The following is a 22,385-nucleotide window of genomic DNA, read 5'->3' as shown; positions in this document are numbered from 1 at the left end:
TAGCTCTAGAAATCAAAGGAAGTAAATGAGTGTGGCTGTTCCTAACACAAGACTGTGGCTGTTTCTAGTACGACGTTACTTATTTATTTTTTAAAAAATCAGAGAGTACCAAAAAAAAAAAAAAAAAAAAAAAAGGCCTCATTTTCCACTTAGTGTTACTACTTTATGCTTGTACAAATAGGAAATAAAATTTTAAGCATGATTTTGCCAGTTAAATACAGGCTTCAGTGTTTTTTTCTTTAGACCCAGAGGATCGCTTGTTGGGCTCTGTGATGTCCCAGTGCCATTTGTCTTCCTTTCAAGTTAATCAACACACTATGCGGCCATGCGCGGAGGACAACCGATCGTGACATGCAGTGGCACATGCAGACAAGACTCCCCTCAACCCCCCAATGCCAAAATGAAACTGTACATTTTTCACTATGTCAATATTAATTACTTGCAATTTAGCACTCAACATTATTTTTATATTAATCTCAACATAATGGGGTGAGTCTAATTTGGAATGATAAAATTCATTTGCATTTAAATTGATATTTTAAGTGCTCCCTCTGAGGAACTCATACCATCCATGACCATAATTATAAACATTCTTTCCAAGGCAGGTTTGTTTTCCTGTGCAAAGGTTTGTAAATATGGTGTAAGGAGTTTCATATTAATAGTGAGGACACTACAATGACCTATTTCTGCTGCGTCCTGTGAGTTTCCATATTTGGGAATTCCATTCTATTGGAATAACAATTAAACAAAGCCTATTAGCTAAGAACAAGCACACACACACACACACACACACACACACATGTGTATGTATATATATATATATATTTTAATTGCATACAATTTCTTTTTATTTTTCAAACATTTTCATGTCATTTTCAAAACATTTCAGTTTTCAAAGTCTTTCAAATACTGATCCCTACCACAGAAGAAACTCTGGTTGTTTTTCAGATTGAGGAGATGTGCTCTGGAAATCAAACTGCAGCTAACTGCACGTAAAGAGTTAAAAATGAGAAAGCCGGGCTGGTGAGATGGCTCAGCAGGTAAGAGCACCCGACTGCTCTTCCAAAGGTCCAGAGTTCAAATCCCAGCAACCACATGGTGGCTCATAACCATCCGTAACAAGACTGTCTGAAGACAGCTACAGTGTACTTACATATAATAAATAAATAAATCTTTAAAAAAAAAAGAGAAAGCCACCGCCACGCCCTTCTCTGGTTCCTCTCATTTGTTTTCTTTGGGACTGGACAAGGCGGTCTTGCATAGAGGGGCCTTCGTTCCCTCAGCTGCAGGCTATGAGGAAATACAGCAGTTCCACCTGAGCCAGGGAACATGAAAACACACCCATTTCTGGATCGCATGATTCTCGGTGGGGCAGACAGGTTTCCTTTTATAGTGAAATGCTGGTGGGGATTCAGGTATAAATAAATCATTCCCGCCCTCCGCACAACAAAGGGAGGAGCTGTGGGGACAAAGCCTGGTGTCTTAGTGACTCTTCTATTGTTGAGATGAGGCAGCATGACTAAGGCATCTTATAGAAGGCAGGGTTTATTCTGGGCTTACAGTTTCAGAGGAACAAGAATACATGATGTTGGAGGGGAGGTAGCAGGTGGCGGTGGCTGGAGCTTCAGAGTGCTCGCTCACATTGAGAACGTTCAGGCAGGAGGTTACTAAAGTATCAAAACCTGTCACAGTGACACACCTCCTCCAACAAGGCCACGCCTCCCAATCCTTCCCAAACACTTCTACCAGCTGAGGACCAAGTTTAGAAGTCTGTGAATCTATGGGGCCCATTACCATTCGAATCACCTAACATGGCCAGCAGAAACAACAGGGTACAGGCTAATGTAGAGGTTTTAAGTAAAACATTCATCCCCCCAACCATGTAAGTGCTGATTAACTGCTTACACGGGCCTGGCCACCGGCTTTGTGGAGGATAGCAAAGTAAACTGGACAGCCAAGATGGCTGGTGCTCCAATGGGCAGGCATTCCCCACTTCACCCTCCAACCCCTCTCCCCAAAGCATACTGTAGACTATGAAGAACCAGGAAGTGACCACACAGGGAAAGGTCCTTAAACTGAGATGGCCCTAAGTGTGTGTGTGTGTGTGTGTGTGTGTGTGTGTGTGTGTGTAAACCAGAGGAAGAGTTGAACATGTCTCAGATGTTGGGGCAGAAAAATGGTTGAAAAGACCATGGAAGTCAGGCCAGCTTTTGTCTCATGGGACAGAGGAACCATCTCCTGTCTACAGGAGGAAGATGGAATTCTAAGGGCAGTGGACCCCTCAGGTGGGTATAAGCAGGGAAGCCACAAGTCTCTCTTTAGTTTCTGCTTGTTTGAGGGAGAATATGTTCAAAAAGTGGAAGCAAGCTGCTTTTGTGGATGTGAGTGACATTGGCCCGGTCCAGGATATTTATGATAGGACCAGAGTAGTGACTATGTAGAGGAGAGAGTGGGAGGGTAGGCTGAGGGGGTGGAGGAGGGAGAGAGTCAGTGTTTGGGAGGTTTGTCACTGTTTTGGGCAGTGGCATTTGGAGAAGATGACTGAAGGAGGATCAGGTTGAACGAGCTGGTGACAAACAGATGGTGAGCTTCACATTTTTCTGCTCCCTGGCTGTGTCAGTTTTCGGTTCATGACAGGGTGAACGAGAAAGTGCCCATGCCCAAGAGGTACAGCTCAGTAGCAGAGCTTTGGACTGGACAAACCATGAATGTGTTTGGTACAAGATACAGAGTAGATGTAATAATTCATGTAACATACAGGGCCAGGGATACTGTAAATAACCACAACACATCCTTACTGGCCAGGGTGAATCAACAGAAGTAAAAGGGCTCAAGCAGCACGGGCTAGCATATCTGAAGGCAAAGGCATATCTGAAGGGAGACAGCAGAGATGCAAACACAACATGGACCTCAGACTCTGTTAACTCACAGTCAACTCTGCACATGAAGGGAGATGGGGTTGTGAGCTAAAGAACTGGACAACCAAACTGTCACGCAGGATTGGATAATCGTGCCTGCTGGTGAGTGATTAGCCGGTGTGTTCCTGAACCACACTGTTATGTGCAGAGGACATTCGTTCTCTGGAAGGAGCTTAGCAAGGGACTTCCTGAATCAAATGGCTCGGTATCAATCTGGTCACTATTGCGGACACTTATGCAGTGACTGTGGACTTTGCACCGAGCCACTGAAGGGAGGGGTGGAGGGAAAGGAGGAAGGGAAGGAGAGAGAGATAGGAAGAGGAAGAAGAAAGAAGAGGAGGTATGGTGGAAGAGGAGGAGGTTTGGTAGAGGAGAAGAAGTGGAGGAGGAGGAGGAGGAGGAGGAGGAGATAATGCAAGGTGGGTACAGCATCTAAGTCAGAACAGCTTGATAACTTTAACACTCTGGAGAGTCATTCTCTGCTTTCCTGCCTGAAAGCAAACACACCACGTCCCTGCCTCAAACCTTCCTGGCTCCTCTGCCCTTAGAATTACATTTTTCTCTCGGGTTGGCGAGATGGCTCAGTGGGTAAGAGCACTGACTACTCTTCCGAAGGTCCGGAGTTCAAAACCAGCAACCACATGGTGGCTCACAACCACCCGTAATGAGATCTGACGCCCTCTTCCGGTGCGTCTGAAGACAGCTACAGAGTACTTATGCATAATAGTAAATCTCTGGGCTGGAGGGAGCAGGGACTGAGCGAGCAGGGTTGACCGGAGCGAGCAGAGGTCCTAAAAATCCACATGAAGGCTCACAACCATCTGCACAGCTACAGTGTACTCATATACATAAAATAAATAAATAAGTCTTTAAAAAGCATACTTTTTTTTTTTTTTTTTTAGAATTATACCTCTCTCCTCCCCATGTGAGGCTAAGGATGGACAGACTTTCGTGGCAATTTCAACCTTTGCCCTGTCCCACGATCTGAGACTTGTGAGACCCTTCCACTGGTTTCCCATTGTTTTTCCGAGGTATGATTTTTTTATTTTGTGTCTCAGGCTGGCCTTGAATTCATGCCAATCCCCTTGGTGCTGAGATTACAGGTGTGAGCCACCGTACTTCACTTCAGCTGATGCGTATTTTTTTTTGATAGATCAATAAACCCCTGATGTTCATATCTGCCATGTGCATAATTACTCTCTCCTATGACTGTGAAGGTAGTTATAGTCTTCTTGGGAAGGGCAACCATCACAGTTTAGACACGGGAAAACCGAGGACCACTAAACAGTGCTTTCTTCCCTCCCTAGCAGCAATTCACAGGGCGTCCTCAAACATTCCGAGTGTCTTAGGCACACACCAAACCTCTTACTTAAAAACTTGGCAATGTTAGGGCTATAAAATGCAAGTGCTATAAAACTCTCTCTCCATAGCTTAATGAAAACATCTCCCACACACTGTAATCCATCTTATTATTCTAGCCAGCAGATTCTGTATTGTGGAGAGGGTACGTACAGGCTACATGGAAAACCCAGTCCTCACCACGATACCCAGGACTGTGCTAAAGAATACTGCTAAGAGCTCAGCCCTGGCTTCCTGTATTTGGCTTCAGGTTTTAATTATTGGTTGGTAATTAAGGGTTCTTTCTCTGTGAAAAATAATTTCCTGTAGGTTGGGAGCTAGTAAGGTTACCATGTGGGAGAAGCTAATCTTATTTTTGCGTCAGAGATTTTTTTGGGGGGGCTTGGCTACATTGGATGGAAAATTTTGCTTAGCTCAAATCTCCAGACTGTTCAACTGTAAGGTCAGCATCCTCCTGTTCTTCAGGAGCTGCGCCGAGAGGGTTGATTAAGAAGTCAGGGTAGGGAAGCAAGCCAAGTCTAGATGCAGTTTCAGGCAAAGTCCTGAAGGGGGCGCTAGAAGATGTACACATTGTTCAGCCTGACATGGGGACTCAGCTCCATAGCAGCCAAGAGGGGATGGGAAATCTCAAGCCTACTAGATTTCTATACCTGGAAGGTAAGGGAGACTTTAACATCCCTGCGGCAATTTTCCAAAAAAAAAAAAAAAAAAAAAAAAAGAGTAAACGCTGGAGTTGGAGTAAAAACCAATCCAAAGCAATGGGGACGGCACAGAAAATAGCTCAAAGGCACTTCAAAATATTCAAATACATACTTCAGTTGTGAGAGAGAGTGATACCTGCAGCCACTGAGACACACTGGACAGCTGAGTTCCAAGATTAGCTTTGCTCTAACTTGCACCCTGTCCTCCGATAGCCCGCTGATCACCCAGGCCTCCATTTCTCTCTCTGTAGAGAGAGAGTCCGGGCCAGGACCTCCCGAAAAGCCTCCACCTCTTACGCTTCAGCACGGAGAGCCCCGTCTGTCCACCCATTTGCACTGACATTTGTTTTAATCCTATAACTTGAGGGCCTTGAGAGGAGATGAAGATTTTGCTAGGTGTGAATTGTTGGTGTATCCTTAGAGCACTGGCGCCCAGGAGGACCCAAGTTCAAGGTCAGCCCTGGAACTCAGTCTTTTAAAGCAAACCATTCTGGGGCTGGAGAGAGAGATGGCTCAGTGGTTAAGAATACTTGACTGCTCTTTCCGAGGTCCTGAGTTCAATTCCCAGCAACCACATGATGGCTCACAACCATCTGTAATGGGATCCAATGCCCTCTTCTGGTGTGTCTGAAGACAGCGACAGTGTACTCACATACATGAAATAAATAAAATCTTAAAAAAAGACACCCTGTCTCTAATGGAAATGTGTCTGAATGTGCTTAGGAAAAACAAAACAAAACAAAACAAAACAAAACAAAACATTTCTCTACCAATTTCCCCAAATATCCTTAAACTCACACTTAGGTCAGGAGCAGTTTCAGCTTTGAGAACACTCATGCTAGAGAAATGGGGAGGGCACAGACTCTCCTATCTACAGAATGAGGCCCAGGAGGATCATGGTGTGGATTTTGGTCACATGGGTCAGCTCAGTGTTCATGCAATCTGGCTCCCTGTGCCTCCCAAGGATGTAAGCTGCTAGATTTCCACGAGGAATAGATGGGGGGATCAGGCAGGTCACTGTTGGCCTCAGAACGGGCTTTCTGGTATTCCCATGAACTGATGGGGTTGTTAGTGACAAGGTAGTAATGCCCCACGCTCTACCATTACCCACTTCTTGGCCTATCCTCCCCACAATCCCACTTTCTACCTTCACGACCAGAAAAGTGGGTTGAGTCCTCATATTCTAACTGGCCTCTGACCCTTCATTAATCTTCATGCCTCTTTTTAATCTGGTGTCTCCTTTCCTTTCTTGATTTAAAGCATGTCTGGTGTCATTTGGCACAGCTGGGGTTACGGTTAATGGTAGACGGAGCACCCATCACAGGCTCATGAGTTGAATGCCTGGCTCTTGGATAATGGCGTTGTGGGAGGTTTTGAAACTTCGGGGAATGAGATCAGGCTGGAGGAAGTGGGATCTTGGGGATGCCTGATACTTCCTGTTCCTGTCTTACTCTGTTTCTTGCTCATCCATGAAGTGGGTGACCCTCTATTTGATGCTCTGACTGCCATAATACCCCGTTCAAGCTCTTGGGGCCAAGAGACCCTGCACTGAACTCACGCCATCTGTGAGCCAAACCAATCTTGCCTCCGTTAATTGTGGCTCTCATGAATCTGAATCACATCGCCAACAACAAACTAACCATCGGAAACTCACCCTGTTTTGAGTTAATTTTAAATCCACTGGCAAAGTACCCTTCCATGTCTCACAGTCTCTGGTGGCAGGGATCAGGACGTGGACATTCTGGAGACTGTTACTCTGGGGACAGCACAGCCATCCTGTCCCGTGCCTTTCTTTCTTTCCTTGCTTTAGGTAGACTCCTTGTCTGTAGTCAAGCCTCTTGACTCTGCTGAGTCAGGCAGAAAGCTAACTGGCATTGTGGATCCGCTAAGTTTCAAGTCACGTGAAGAGCTTTGAGGGTGTGGGGACTGAGACACGGTAGTCTCCCCAGATGATCACAGACACGAGCACAGATCACTGAGTATGCATGGAATTGTCAAAGACAAACCCCATAAAGGTAAGGAAATTAAAAAAAAAAACTTAAAAGTACGCAAACATATTAAAACTGAAAAGTGATTTGATTTTAGGTAGAGGGTAGGAGGGACTTGGGAGGAAGAGAGAAGGGGGGAAAGGGGGGGCAGGATCAGGTATGGGAGGAGATGGGGACGATATACAGAGGGTCAGGAAATTAAATAGAGGTGTGTAGCAATGGGGGATGGGGAACTGGGGTAGCCACCAGAAAATCCCAGATGCCAGGAAAGCAAGAGCCTCCCAGGACCCCATGGGGATGGTATTAGCTGAAATGTCCAACAAAGGGAAGGGAGAATCTGTGGGGCCACCCACCCATCTCCAAATGTTTAACCCAGAATTGCTCCTGTATAAAGGAAATACGGGGACAAAGTGTGGAGCAGAGGCTGAAGGAAAGGCCATCCAGAGACTGCCCCACCTGGGGATCTNTCCCATATACAGACACCAAACCCAGACACTATTGTGGATGCCAAGAAGTGCTTGCTGAGAGGAGCCTGATATAGTTGTCTCCTGAGAGACTCTGCCAGAGCTTGACAAATACAGATGCGGATGCTCGAAGCCAACCATTGGACTAAGCATGAGGACCCCAAATCGAGGAGTTAGGGAAAGGACTGAAGGAGCTGAAGGGGTTTGCAAGGGCATAAGAAGAACAATATCAACCAAACAGAGACCCCAGAGCTCCCAGGGACAAAACCACAAACCAAAGAGTACACATGGAGGGACCCATGGCTCCAGCTGCATGTAGCTTGGGGAAGACCTTGGGGTACATCAATGGGAGGAGAGGCCCTTGGTCCTGAGACAGATCAATGCCTCAGTGAAGGGGAATGCCAGGACAGGGAAGTGGGAGTGGGTGGGGGGCACCCTCATAGAAGCAGTGAGAGAGGGGAGGGGATGGGGGGTTGAGAAGGGGAAACTGGGAAAGGGGACAACATTTGAAATGTAAATAAATAAAATATCCAATAAAAAAAGAAAAACAGTTAAGTCAGTTCAGAGATGTCTCAGAGGCCTGTGGAAGAATACAGGCTATTGGCATTGCTCTTGGTTGTCCATCAGAACTAGATGGTAAGAGCTTATAGTCAAGGGCAACTCTCAGTTAGGTTGTAGGCCACTGAGCTAGAAATTCGCTTCCAGCTGACTACCATGCATGGCGTGGAAGGCACCATGTGGGCTGCTGGCAAGGAAACTTCATCAGCGACCTCACCCGTCTGTAGACTGTGTGTGCCACAATACGGATCCACCAAACGAGATGTGCCCACACGACAACAGTGGCATGACTATTTGGGCGATAACAAACCGCTTTGTCATTATATTTGAGGCCTGTTCTTTGAGCAGGGACAACGACCTGAGACTGGCACCCAGGTCAAAAGCCTGTGCTTGAGGGGAACCCAAGGGAAGAACCCAATACCATTGTTCCCAGTTGAACATGTTGCCAAGTTGGCTTCTAAATATGCATGATATGCATGTTCATACCCATAGGCTAATGTGGCTTTCCATCTGTGGTGGTGAAGCTCACTTTTGTAGAGGGTGGTGGTTAATGAGGTCAAAGTGTGGAAAGATTGATGCCTTCAGTTCCTAGACAGGCCACTACTTATCCTCCAAGTGCCCTGTTGGCAAAATAATAACCATGGAGTACAAAGAACATCGTAGGCGATCTTTGTGGGATGCAGGTGACTCTTCAAAGCCAGCAGGCGAATCATGATGTTTAAAATCCTTTCGGCTTATAAGTTGTCTGACCTTCAGATCTTCTTTCAAAGTGCACACCTGTTAAGTTCTGGCCCACATGGTAGCATCTTCTCTTTGATTATCTAAAAATTCAACTAACTAGACATCTTAATTGATTTTGAAATTCAAGCTAATTAAGGGAATGACATCAGGTCACATTTATAGCTCCTCTCCAGATTCAAGGGGACTTAGTGTTTTACCAGGAGAGAAAGCAAGGGGATTATTCTAGAATTATGAATAACCCAGACACTTGTCTTTAAGGGGAAAAATGACTGAGACATTGTTTTTTTAAAGGGAAGAACAGGCATTGGGTTGCAATGAAAACTGGTTCTTAGGGTTCATCCATTTCCGTCCATCCATCCATTCATTCTTCCATAATTTAATATTTATTAATAGAAAACACATAAATTCCAACACTTACATGTGTACTCAGACAGGCAGACAGAGAGACAGACACACACAGCTAGCTAGCTAATCTCAGTTAATAATCTCCCTGGGGAATGAGACCTGCAGGTGAGTCTTTCATGGGTGAAAGAACCGTATCCTGGTTTATAAGTGACTTAAGCTCAGTGTATGAAAGGAAGTTATGTCAAGCACTTTTAGGGAATTTTGGAGCAAGGAAGTGACTTTTGTGGGTCACTTTCAGTGTAGACTTCCGGATGTGAGCAGATCTCCCGATGAACGTCCAATCACTGGCATGGCAGAGATCCACTGACAGGATTTCTAGGGACGTTGCCACATGCTCTCTCAAGAATGCAAGCCTACCCGTAGCGTGCAGGTTGCTACCCTTGAAGTCCATCTATTGCTCCAGTTTTTTTGCTCTGTGTGTCTTGTTGATTTTGCTGGACTCTCAAGCGCATAAGACTTTGTTTTCCAGGAGAGTACTGAGCACACAGCAGTGCAATTCTCTAACTGCATGAAGACCACCAGGGGCAGGGAGGGATATTTTCCCCTACATTTTACAATCCTGGCCCTTAGAGCAGTACCTTAGAGTAGGGCGCAGATATCTTAAAAATTGACTAAGTTTAGTAGAGCAAAGTCTAGTCCAGTGAGCAATTTGTAAAAGTTCATTAACGGCTGGGTAGTGGTGGCACACGCCTTTAATCCTGGCACTTGGGAGGCAGAGGCAGGCAGATTTCTGAGTTCGAGGCCAGCCTGGTCTACAGGGTGAGTTCCAGGACAGCCAGGGCTACACAGAGAAACCCTATCTGGAACAAACAAACAAACAAACAAAAGTCATTAATCAGTTTTTTCCTTTACTTTTAGTTGTAATTTTGCTATAAACATGGAGTCCAAGGAAGGAGATCCATTTAATCAAATGAGACCTATTTTCTTCCACTTTCATACCAAGTATGTCCTTATAAAAATGGACCATTTCTTCTAATCCACTGATTGAATAAAATTATAGTCATTTGTTCCAGGGTCTTTCCAAGGGATCATTTAGACAGTTCTATTCATTCATTCTGGCTTTCTGGTGATGAAGTCCCCTGTGAACTGGTCAACACACACACACACACACACACACACACACACACACACACACACACAAGTGCTGAGAATAGCTTACCTCCCTTTCAATAAAACACAAAAAGTATTTAAGCCTCAATTTTACATGCATTATTAATGCATCTATTTAAATATTAATGAGCCTAAAAGCCTGGAGCAATGTATGCGATCAATACTGCATGACATAAAAGAGTCACCCAGGGCTGAGGACAGTGTCTGTCTCCAGCCATCACTCTTTCATCACTGGCAGCCCGGGGCCACCTGGCGTGCACACTGCTGCCAAGTCCCTGGGGCAGAACTTCAGAGCTCTCCACAGGTTCCTTCTCAGGGACAGTGATCTGTCAGGTCCCATCTGAAAAGGGCGGAAGTGCAGGTCCTCCAGGGTAGCCTTGTTTTCTCTTTTAAGCACTTCTGTCACCTGAATTACAGGTGTGGAATCCCTAATGGTCTGACGCTTGAACTGGAACAAAGCGTCATCTGTCACGCTCAAACCTGGGAAACAAACTGTATCATCAGATACTATTTCCATCACCTCTGTCCAGGGGAGGGGTGTTATAGACAAGAAGTGGCTTGAGGCTGCCTGAGTGCAGATCACCTTACCTAAATGACAATCTTTTCTTCAGGCCTGTGTCTGTGGGACCTCAGCTAGGGGTCCCTATTTCTGACATTGGTATCAGGCATGGAATCCAAGGGTGACATCTACCTGTGAGATGCTTGGGAGCTGGGCACTAGAGGATTCTGTTTGCCAGATTGTCATTAGCAGAGGGGCATTGTTTGATTTAGCTTTTGGTATCATTTACAATAGTACATATTCAACACTATGTGCATATTTATGAAATGCCTAATAACCACAATGCTAAATATTAAGAGAGATACAAACATACACAGATTACATGCACCAAGGGTTCTTGATCTAATTGAGATGTAGTCATACATTTTAGGTAAGTCGAGTTGTTGAAAGGATGAGTGAATGCCAACATAAATGACTAGGCTTGTGATTAGAGTCTTGGGGGAGTGTCTAAAGAAACACTACTTCCTAATTGTGCATCCTTAGACTTTGAAGTTTTCTTTATTAGTGAAAGGGGCACAGTGGAAGTCTGTTTGTTGACACTGTCAGCTATTATTGAGATAATATGTGTATCAGGATGTACACAGGCTAGATGCTCAGTAAAATTTCATTTTCCTCTCAAAAGAGCTGAGATGATAGCTCTGCACAAGTCAGGGTATGCTGATGGAGAGGCAGCAAGCAGGGACTCAGGGAGCAAGTGTAACTGCTCAGCCGGGTTCCCAGTGAGCACAGAGGTATTGGACGAAGAGGTCAGCCTATCCAGGTCAAGTACAAGATTGCGAGGCTGGGAAAGTTAGGAGCAAAGAGTGGAGGAGACCAAAAATAATCTCTAAGACTTTTAGAATTGTCATTCGAACAAAGTGTACGTAAGGAGAAAGGGAAGACACCCTGGGCTATATGCAGACCACAGACATACCTGAGCCCATTTCTACAAGACTTACAGTAATTAAAACAATAGGACTGTTGTATTTGTTATCTGACAGTTTGCTGTTTAGGGAAATAATGAACTAAAGAGAATGTCTTTGTATATACTCAGCTGGAATTTACAGATAGAGAGCTTCAAATCTTTGCCTTAATACCAGTCCCTGAGAAAACTCCAACACAGCTAGAATATCCTCTCTGAATTTTACAGGCCCACCAGCTGTGACTTCAACAAGGCAGACCTACGAAGCAAAGATGAGATTCTGTCCTACCTGCTCCCAAGCTCTGAAAACTGTCACCTCTTCCACAAGCCACACATTCCTAACGGTTAAGAGCACCCGACTGCTCTTCCAAAGGTGCAGAGTTCAAATCCCAGCAACCACATGGTTGGTGGCTCACAACCATCCTTAACAAGATCTGACTCCCTCTTCTGGAGTGTCTGAAGACAGCTTCAGTGTACTTACATATAATAAATAAATCTTAAAAAAAAAAAGAAGTAGTCCTTCTGCCCCAGACTTAGTGTAGCCGCAGCCTTGAGCCAGTGCTACAGATACAAGTCTGCAATTATCGTGGGCTAAGAGTCACGGAACAGAGTCACTTCTCCATCTGCTTGCTGCTAAGCCATGCTGTGAGACACTCCTTGCTTGCATCCTTACTCAGCTGGTACCTGCACCTTCCTGGCATCTCTTCTGCCAGTCCTGCACGTGGCTTGACACACGGCGACTGTTCTGAGCTAGGGAAACGGTTTTCAGACTGTCGCAGCACGGGGAAAATGAGGAAATGAGGCTCTAACTTGGTCCAGAATCCTCTCTAGGCCAGTACTCATTTCATGGTTATTGCGATTGGGATTGGAAAAAAGGAAAGTCTTAATTATTTGAAATAGTAAGCCCTTACAAATGGGCCAGACCCTGAGATTCAATTCAACCTTTGAACAATAGAATAATCATCGAAGTGGTTGCTATTATCCTTTGCTCACCACTCAACAGGCTCAGTGTCGATTTGTTGAATTAAATTAACGCTAAAGACTTACATTTATATATTGATTTGCAATTTTCTTTTTTTTTCAATTTTTTATTATTTTCTTTATTTACATTTCAAATGCTATCCCGAAGGTTCCCTATACCCTCCCCCGCCCCTGCTCCCCTGCCCACCCACTCCCACTTCTTGGCCCTGGCCTTCCCCTTTATTGGGGCATACAAAGTTTGCAAGACCTGCAATTTTCAAAGTATTTTGATTCTTAGTTTAGTGGGAGGAGCCCTGAACTTCCCAGCATACTGCCTCTCTCTCTCTCTCTTTCTCTCTCTCTCTCTCTCCCCCCCCCCCATCTCTCTTTGGCTACACAGACTAACAAAGCTAGGAAAAAGTCTTTGTTTTGGGTAGAATTTTCACTTTCTTATTGAAAATACATTGATAAAGAGGAGGAGGAGGAGGAGTTAGTTCCCACAATAGAGAACATTTTAGTTCATTTGAACCTTTGAGAGATTCCCACAGGCACACACTGGTAGCAGGTGCTGTCACATATCTCTTTGGCTGACACCTGCATGTTCCTGGTGAGCAGCCACTGATTAAACAGGCCTGGTTTCCATGCTCAAGAGGCAATATAAGGATCCGCCGGGATCAACCCTAAACCACCAAGGACTGTGTCTTTGGGGAGTTAGGTTGAGTCCCCAGAGTCCCCAGGTGTCCCATGCCAGGTGAGATGGCTCTAGCACTCTGAGATGATTATTCATCTCTCAGATTGCTGTAGTGGGGTTAAGTCGCAGCTGCCCGCAGTGGTCACATGTTTGAGAAAGTACCTTTCATGGCTTACCTTCTCTCCTCCATTTCTGCTTTCTGGCACCACGCAGAAAGAAAGTAGTTCTGCGTAAACTATTGTCTCCGGGATTTGTTTCTGGGAAGACCCGAATAAGTACCTCCCCAAAGTATCCTTTCCTAGAAGAGCACCGGAGTGAGCTCATCACATCTAAGCCATTAAATTACTTAGTAATGTGAAGATGAGGTCCGTTAATTTTTTTCTCACTCAGTGCTTGAGTGCTATCCTCGTCTGCTGACGTCTCTGCTCTCCTCGGCGGGCTGACACCACTTATGCTTAATGATTGTGTAAACAGTTTTAGTCAAAAATAAAGAAGACAAGTTGTATTGCTAGGTTTGGTCTCAACTCTACGTAGACTGAAAGACACCATGATTTGAGGGAACTGGTCTTTCAGGGTTCTTTGCTGAGGAGTTAAGAGTGAGGTAATAGAATGCTTAGCTTTCTCACCATGCCAAAGAGCCAGGAAGTTTCTTAAACAAACAGAGGTGTATATTCATTCTTGGGAAGGTTACAGGTCCTTTAATGAGTGTTTGGACCTTCTTCTGGATGAAATTATTAACATGTAAATCTTTAAATATAATTCACATTTTCTACTCATTTATTATATATTATCTAGATCAGTGGGTGGTTCTCAACCCCTTTTGGGGGTCGAATGACCCTTTTACAGGAGTTGCCTAAAACCCTCGGAAAACAGATATTTATATTACAATTCATCACAATAGCAAAATTGCAGTTATGAAAAAGCAATGAAAACAATTTTATGTTCTTGGGTCACTGTATTTTATATTCAGAGGAACCATATTAAAGGGTGACAGCATTAGGAAGGTTGAGCACCGCTGATCTAGATTAAAGTTAGCACACACACCCTCTCTTCAGTGTCCCATCCCGTGGCCACAGCCCAGGCTTGTGTTTTCAGGTAAGGAGAACTTATCATTCCTATGTACTTCATAGCTTCACTCATGATACAGCTCACCCTTGAGGTGAACTGAGAACCTACCTTTGCTGTTGCCAACCCATTGATGGCAATTTACTTGCGAGAAAATATGGGAAATGTAGATTATCTCATTCCACTGTACACGTTAAAGTAATTGGAAACATAGTTAATATGCCTCTTAAATTTTTTTTTCCAGAAATCTTTGGAAAAATTCTTTCCTGGAAAGAAGATGAGTAGTGGGTGTGTCTGGACTGAGTAGTGGGTGTGTCTGGACCCTCCATGAAGCATGTTACTGCCTGTTACTCTTCCTCTTACATCAATGTAACCACTGAAACACACACCCAGGTGTCCAACAATAAGTTGTGGTGCTTAAATTACAGTGTGAAGCAATTCCACATAGCCCTCAAAATGATGAAGACACTTAAAAATGTAAAAATGTTCATAACATCCGAAGATGTGGGAATATAATATGTGGTCAGAACTCAGTTTTATGAATAAAACGACACATAGATCCAAAGCCCCAGATAGTTAGGATTATGGTGTTATGGCTGGTTTTTGAATCTGTTTTATGCCTTTCTAAATAGGCCATGCCTTTATCCACATTTCTGGAAAAGAATACATGGGGACAAGCTTAGCGCTCACAAACCATGGGGTCTCTAGGTGCGTCTGACATTGCTGGTCTGAGCACAGCTAGCACTCTCCAGATTCAGCCATGGGCTTGCCATGGCTCCCAACTTCCTAACACTATGGCCCTTTAATACAGTTCCTCATGTTGTGGTGCGATCCCCAACCACACATTTTTTTTTTGTTGCTACTTTATAACTGTAATTTCGCTACTATTATGAATCATAATATACATTTTTTGGAGATAAAGGTTTTTGCTGAAGGGGTTGTGACCTAAAGGTTGAGAATGGCTTTTGTGGAGCTACAATCTGTGCACAGTAAGGAGGGGAGGTGCCAGTAGTCTTTCAGACAAAAGGGACACACCCACCTTGAGGTCCTCCAGGAGACAAGGCAGTGATAGCCCTACATGGCTACTTCTGATGTATTGGGTCCCAAGGCTGAAGAAAATGATGGGAAATACCAGTGCCTCAGTAAGTGTAGGCAGTTCTCCTAGGCTGCTGGATAGCATCCCCGAGAGAAACATACTTCCAAGAGGGAAGGCCCTGGGATACCAGAGCACAGTAGGAAATAAACCATGTGCTCTTTTCAGTCTCCCCATCAGTGACATCGCAGGGCTCTGTGTATGTGGAGGACACAGAAAAGGGATGCAGAGAAGAGTTGTCCAAGGTGAGGAGTCCCGGCCATATCAAGAAAGGAAATGAATAGCTAGAGACATGTGAGTGGGCAGTGGGGCAGGTGGCTTCAGGGACAGACTAGAGAAGGGTTCCCTAGATATGACCCACAGGATCAGTGGTGTAGACTGTCATGTGCAGGCAGCCCATGATGGTCTTCTCCACAGCTATGAGTTATTATCACCTGCAATAAAGCTTTGGTTTATTTTTCTATCATTTTCCTTGGAGGCCACCATGACTGGATGATCCATGATGCATTTCACACACACACACACACACACACACACACACACACACACACACACACACATCTTTTGGATGATCCATGATTTATTTTATATATATACATATACACATATGTATGTATGTATATCTTTTCTATTATTTCTTCTCTAATACTAATATATATGTATAATATAAATGCAATATACAAGTATATAATAACATATATATAATGTACAATATACATACATATGTTAGTATTAGGAAATATATATTAGTATCTAATATAATTATATTATAGAATAACATGATATAATTAGTATCTAATAATATATTATATATCTAATACACACACACATAAACAGAAACTTTATTATCCTACTTCCTGCTACTCTGTGCACAAAACACAAGGCAGCCACTTGCCTTTTATACAGTATAGACAGACACATCTAGGGCAAAGCACCCAGAGGGCTGACTTGTCAACAGCATTGCTTATTAACTGTCCTTTTTACTTAAGCCCTTGTTTTAAATGGAATCCTCACTCACCAAGATCTTGCCTTTTAACTTAAAAGAGTTCAAGCTTATGGGGACAGTGTAACCCAGCTGGGGCAACTTTAAATGACCACACCAATGCTTGCATAGTGTACCTCCTGAAATTGGAATAAAGAGATTGGCTGTGTTCAAAGAGCTTGTAGGTTTATCAGAAAACCATCGTCTGTATGAGTTGCTGGGGTGCAGAAGCAGAGAGTGTATCCAAATAGCTTGATTATCCTTTTCCCTCGAGGATCGACGCTGGCATTGGTTCAAGCCTTGCCATGCCGCTGCTCTCGTTTCTGCCTCTCTCTCTCTGTCTACTTTCTTGGTAGTCTGTTCCTCCAAACTTCAGCTTGTTATCCTTCTCAAAAAGCCATCCATTTGGCACCTGGCCAGCTCCCGTATTTGAATAGTGGCTCTAACAAGATGGGCTGATTCAGTGTGTACAAGCACACAAGTGGTTGAGTATGTGGTTGTTATCCTGTGTGCACATGAATATCTGAGTAGCACATACACATGCGTATGTGAGTGAGTGAGTGTGTGTGTGTGTGTGTGTAGGGGGTACTGTTCCTGCATTTGGACATGCACGATCTTCGGATGCACATGTATTTATTGCATGTACTAGAACACTCAGTAATCAGATGTGGCAGGTTGGTTAAAAACACACATTCCTCACACCTTAAAATCAACTTGTACTTACGTAGTTGTAGGCCAGGTCTGGGTGGAGATAGTCAATTCCTGTGAAGAGATAACACAGGAGTGGAAGGTTAATCAGTGCCTGCCACTGTATCTTCAAAGCTGCCCAGGAATAGCTGCTTCCTGCAGGAATGATGCAGGAGACTTGTGGGAGTGGGGGCAGTGCTTATCCTGAACCCTCTGCCTTGCCTTGCTTTGCCTTTCTGTGTGGAGGAGGGCTGCATCACTTCCTTGGTGGAGAGACAGCTGCCCCCAGACGTACTGCCGAGCAGTGAAGCCAATTAGAGCTCCGGGCCCACGGATAATGTTTCCGGATAAATGTCAGCAGTAAGGGGCTTAGTGACTGTGAGATGGATGGCTCATCGCTGCAGCGATGTAAAAGAGATTTGTAGAAATCCTGACATTTCTAACGCATCTCCTCTGAAATGAAGCTGGCCCCGGGGAGGAAGAGCGATGATTATTTAACAGGGCACGGAGAACCACGGATTAGGAGCGCACACTCCAGCATGGAAATAAGAGGCACACGGCTAGGCAAGAAGAGCCATTAGGAGAAAGCTAGCGGTTTCTAGTGAGGTGTTGCCAGCTGGGAGCTGATGCTTGTCTCTCCAGAACGTGCCTTTCTGGAAAGCCAGAGGCTTCAATTCCCTCTGCTGGAGTTCTGTGTTTTGCTCTTGAGCCAAAGCCTATCCTGTGCTCAGGAGTCATTGTTCCGGTAGAATTACGGTTTATTTATGCTGCCGAGTTCCATCAGGAAATTTGATTTTGACCTCAGAAATCACTGTAGAACAGGAGGGGTAACTGAAAAGTTCTTAACCAGCTCTGCTGTGCTATAGAATCTTAGCATACGCTGTACTTGTGCTTATATGGAGCAACAGAACAGGGCCCTGCAACATAGGGCCATGGTCATAAATGAAGGTATTTGGAGCCAAAGAGCAGAGTTTGACTCCCATCCACTATGATAATGAGCAGTATGGCGTTAGGCAGGTTGCTTGACCTCTCTGTGCTTTTTTACTTCTTGAACAATTGGAGAAGAGAAAAGGGCAGGTCTCAAAGAAGCACATGCATGTGGTATGTTTAGTCTAGCAGTAGATGCATTTTATAACTATCCTGGGATGCCAGACTTGTAAGCTAGAATTATCGTTAAGTACCATCTGCTGGTATCTTTGTGTTATACATACTAAGGCTGTGCCACTATTATAGGGGCTGTGCCAGCCATCCTACATAGGGCCATCCTAAGGCTTTGTGGTGGAAAACAAAAAAGCAAAAAGCAAAACAAAAACAAGAACAAAACCAAAAACCAAACCAAACAAAAAAACGCACAAACAAAACCCCAAAAAACCCAACCAACCAATCAAAACAAACAAACAAAAAACCAAATAAATACCAACCAGCCAAATCCCCACCCATCTACCCCCCAAAAAAACCAACCCCCAAACCAACCTCCAAACCAACCATCCAACCAACCAACCAACCAACCAAAACAACTAACCATCCATCCAACCAACCATCCATCCATCCAACCAACCAACCAACCAACCAACCAACCAACCAAAACAACCAACCAATCAACCAACCAACCAAAACAACCAACCATCCATCCAACCAACCATCCAACCAACCAACCAACCAACCAACCAAAACAACCAACCAATCAACCAACCAACCAAAACAACCAACCAACCAACCAACCAAAACAACCAACCAACCAAAACAAACAACCAACTAACCAACCAACCAAAACAACTAACCAACCAACCAACCAAAACAATCAACCAACCAACCAACCAACCAAAACAACCAACCAACCAACCAACCAACCAACCAACCAAAGCAACCAACCAACCAACCAAAACAACCAACCAACCAAAACAACCAACCAACCAACCAACCAACCAACCAACCAACCAACCAAAACAACCAACCAACCAACCAAACATCCAAGCAACCAACCAACCAACCAACCAACCATCCAACCAACCAAAACAACCAACCAAACAACCAAACAAATAAACAAAAACAAGATCAAGTCAAACCAGATAAAACCTCTTAAATTAGGATGCACATATTCTAAAAGTAAATTTTCTCTTTTTTTTTCCTGGTTACATTTATGGTTTGTGAGCTGAGAGTTACTGAACAACAATGTGGGAGTACAGCTAGTCACCTGTCACTCATGGGCATGATACTTTCTCTCTCTACTCTCCTGTCGAAGATCTGAGGGAGAAAAGTGATCTGCAGAGACCAACAGATCCAGTTCTAGTCAAGTGCCAGACACAGTGACACTGATGTGGATTTTATCAAGTGACTCAATAGCTCCAAGTTTTGACTTTGTCGTCTTTGAAATGGAGCTAAGGTTTACCTTGGAAAGATCTTTCACAGACTGAAAACAATCCATGGAAGTGCTTGGTTAGCAGCAAACATGCTAATGGATTCCTATCATCATCATCACTAGAAATGGCATTATTGTGAATATAATGTTTTCCTTCCAGGCTTATATGTGAATGGTGGTTTCTCGGCTGGAGACACTGCTTGAGAGTGTTATGGAATCCTCAGGAGGTGGAGTGTCACTGAAGTATGTCACTGAAGGTGTCCTTTGAGGTTTTATATTACAGCCCCATTTCCTGTTATTTATCTCTGCCTTCTGTGTGAGGGAAGATATGACAAGTCTGTTTTCTGACTGCCAGGCTGGCCTCATGTTCCTCCACACCTTCACAGACGACTGAATTTCCTCTGGAGCTGTAAGCTAAAATAAAATCCCTTTAACCGACTTGCTTTTTGTGTATTTTATTACAGCAGTAGAAAATTAACTAATGAAAAAACTGGCTTCAGAGAAGCGGTTTTGCTGCTGTGATAAACCTGTTCATGCTGGTTTTTTTTTTTTTTTTGGAAGAGACTAGAAGATTTTGGAACTTTAGCTAGAAAAGCTTTAAGTGCTGAGGGCAGAACTTAATGGGCCATTCTTGTAGGGGCTTGGAAGACAGAAGGTCAGAGAGTGCAATGAACACTAGAGACCCAGCTTATGAAGCTTGAGGATTTTATTAGCAACTGGGTTAGAGGCCATTCATGTGATATTTCATCAAAGAATCTGACTGCATTCTGCCTGTGTCCTGAGAACTTGCATGAAGTTGAATTAAAAAGGAATAGGCTAATTTTTCCAGTGGAGGAAACTTCAAAGCAGAATAACATTCTATGCAATAGTTCTTCCTGATTAAGTGTGCACAACGGGAAGGAAGGGAGCACCAGGAAGCTTAAGGTTGCAGCCAACCCATATGTTGAAAAGGATAGTACCTTTAAAGGGCTTCCTGCCATTGCAAAGCTTCCTGCTCTACACCAAAATATCAGGAAATTTCCCCTGAATGCAAGATTCTCCTTATGAAAGGAGAAAGATTCAGAGGTTTCCTGGTTCTAGAAAGCAAATACCTGGAGAAATTTTTTTATCAGTATCAGTGGTCAGATGCAAGTGCTACAACTGTGGTTCAAAGAAAAGTGCTCCACCCCAGCTGGTAGCATGTTCTTTACTGGGTGGGTAGAGGCATGACTTTCACTCTGTGGTTTCAGTGAGTTATTGTGGCTAGGTAATGTGTGTTGTGCTTGAAGGCTTGGAACCCCTGTGAGGTCCTGAGAGGCCCTGAGAGGCCCTGAGAGGCTGTTCTGCAAAGCTGTGAAGTTGAAGTCTGAGTTGTGATGGAGATTCAAAGATGTTAGAGATACCTGCTATGGAGGGCTGCACATAGGGAGTAGAAAAAGCCTAAAGGAGAGAGAGAGATGTCAGGCAGCAGAGTTGAAAGGGTGGAGTTGCCTAAGCTCTTTGAAACTGAGGCCCCAGATGCCAGATCCAGAGCTACAGGTTTTGCTATTTATCTTGCTGGCTCAATATTTCCTCGCTATTTCTCCATTCCTCCTTTTTGGATTGGGTATGAATATTTTATATATCAGAAGTATATAACTTATCTTTTGGTTTTACAGTTAACAGTAAGGGTTTACCTTGAGTCTCAGAAAGACTTTGGACATTTGAACGGTGTTGCTATTTTTAAAGACTATAGGACTTTTGAAATCGGACTAAATAATATTTTGTATTATGAAATGACTGTGGTTTGAATATAAAATTACCCCCACAGGCTCATATACATGAACTCTTGATCTCCAGCTGGTGCTGGTATTTGGGGAGGTTGTGGAACCTTTAGGGGGTAGGGCCTAACTGGAGGAAGTACATAAGTGAAGGTGAACTTTGACATTTATATTATAGTCCCACATCCTATTCTCTCTCTCAGCTTCTTGCATGGTGATGAAAAGTGATCAGTCACCTTCCTGACTGCCAGGTGAGCCTCTTCCTCCTGCTGTCATGTGTCCCCTGCCATGATCCACTGTCTCCCCTCTAGGACTGTCACCTGAAGTAAATGCTTCCTTTCTCAGCTTGCTTTTTGTCGAGTATTTGATAACAACAAACAAGTAACTATACCATAATCTGTCACATCACTGGAGTAATATTAGCAGAAGAAGTTGCTAGCAAAAATATTTTTAGAAATTGGCTTGATATTAAAATCTGTGTGGAAATGAAATTGACTTTGTCTGCTGAAATTATTTAACACTATAAGCAGAAAGTTTTGTAACAAATGTAAGCTAAACACTGCTCTTCCCCTCCCCCACAACTACATATAAAGAGCATGTCTTTTAAGTTGGAAGTCAGTTTTCAAAACATGATTCCATGTTCTGAAAATAGTTTTTATTTTTTTAAGAGAAGAGTTGGTAATCTCTTCTTTGTGAAAGGAAATATGAATGTAAGGAGTTAATACAAGACCAGAGGAAATTATATTTCAGTAAAATATATTTATTATAATTATAAGAAAGAATCTTCAATAAGGTTAAGAGAAAATGTTGGTAGAATGGTTACAGACTTGAGATGGAGAAAGAAAATATAATTGATAGAATTGTAAAGAATGAAAGACATTTTTCTACCAATGAAAGAATGATCTAAATGGAAGTAATAGCCTGATTGATAGTGTTTTAATGTTCTTGTATGTTTGATTATCTCTTAAAGTAGAATATACTGAACACATGTTCTGTGTTGTGTGTGTATGTGTATGTTGCATGTGAATGCACATTTGTCCTTTCACATGTAGAGGCCAGAGGGAGATGTCAGGTGTCTTCCTCAGTTGCTCTCTGCCTTGTTCTT

At 43.6% G+C, this 22,385-nt stretch overlaps 1 protein-coding gene across 1 annotated transcript in view; it reads right to left on the bottom strand.

The window, feature by feature from the left end:
* Positions 1–22,385, bottom strand: part of Pcsk2 (proprotein convertase subtilisin/kexin type 2) — a 244,055-nt gene that overhangs the window by 82,822 nt on the left and 138,848 nt on the right. The window contains exon 5 of the mRNA XM_021192543.1: positions 17,220–17,257. Coding sequence (XP_021048202.1) covers positions 17,220–17,257 — 38 coding nt within the window. The remainder of the gene's footprint in view (positions 1–17,219; positions 17,258–22,385) is intronic.

The sequence above is a fragment of the Mus pahari genome, chromosome 3, assembly GCF_900095145.1.
Source record: "Mus pahari chromosome 3, PAHARI_EIJ_v1.1, whole genome shotgun sequence".
Lineage (NCBI taxonomy): Eukaryota > Metazoa > Chordata > Mammalia > Rodentia > Muridae > Mus > Mus pahari.
This window is presented reverse-complemented; position numbering and strand designations above follow the sequence as displayed.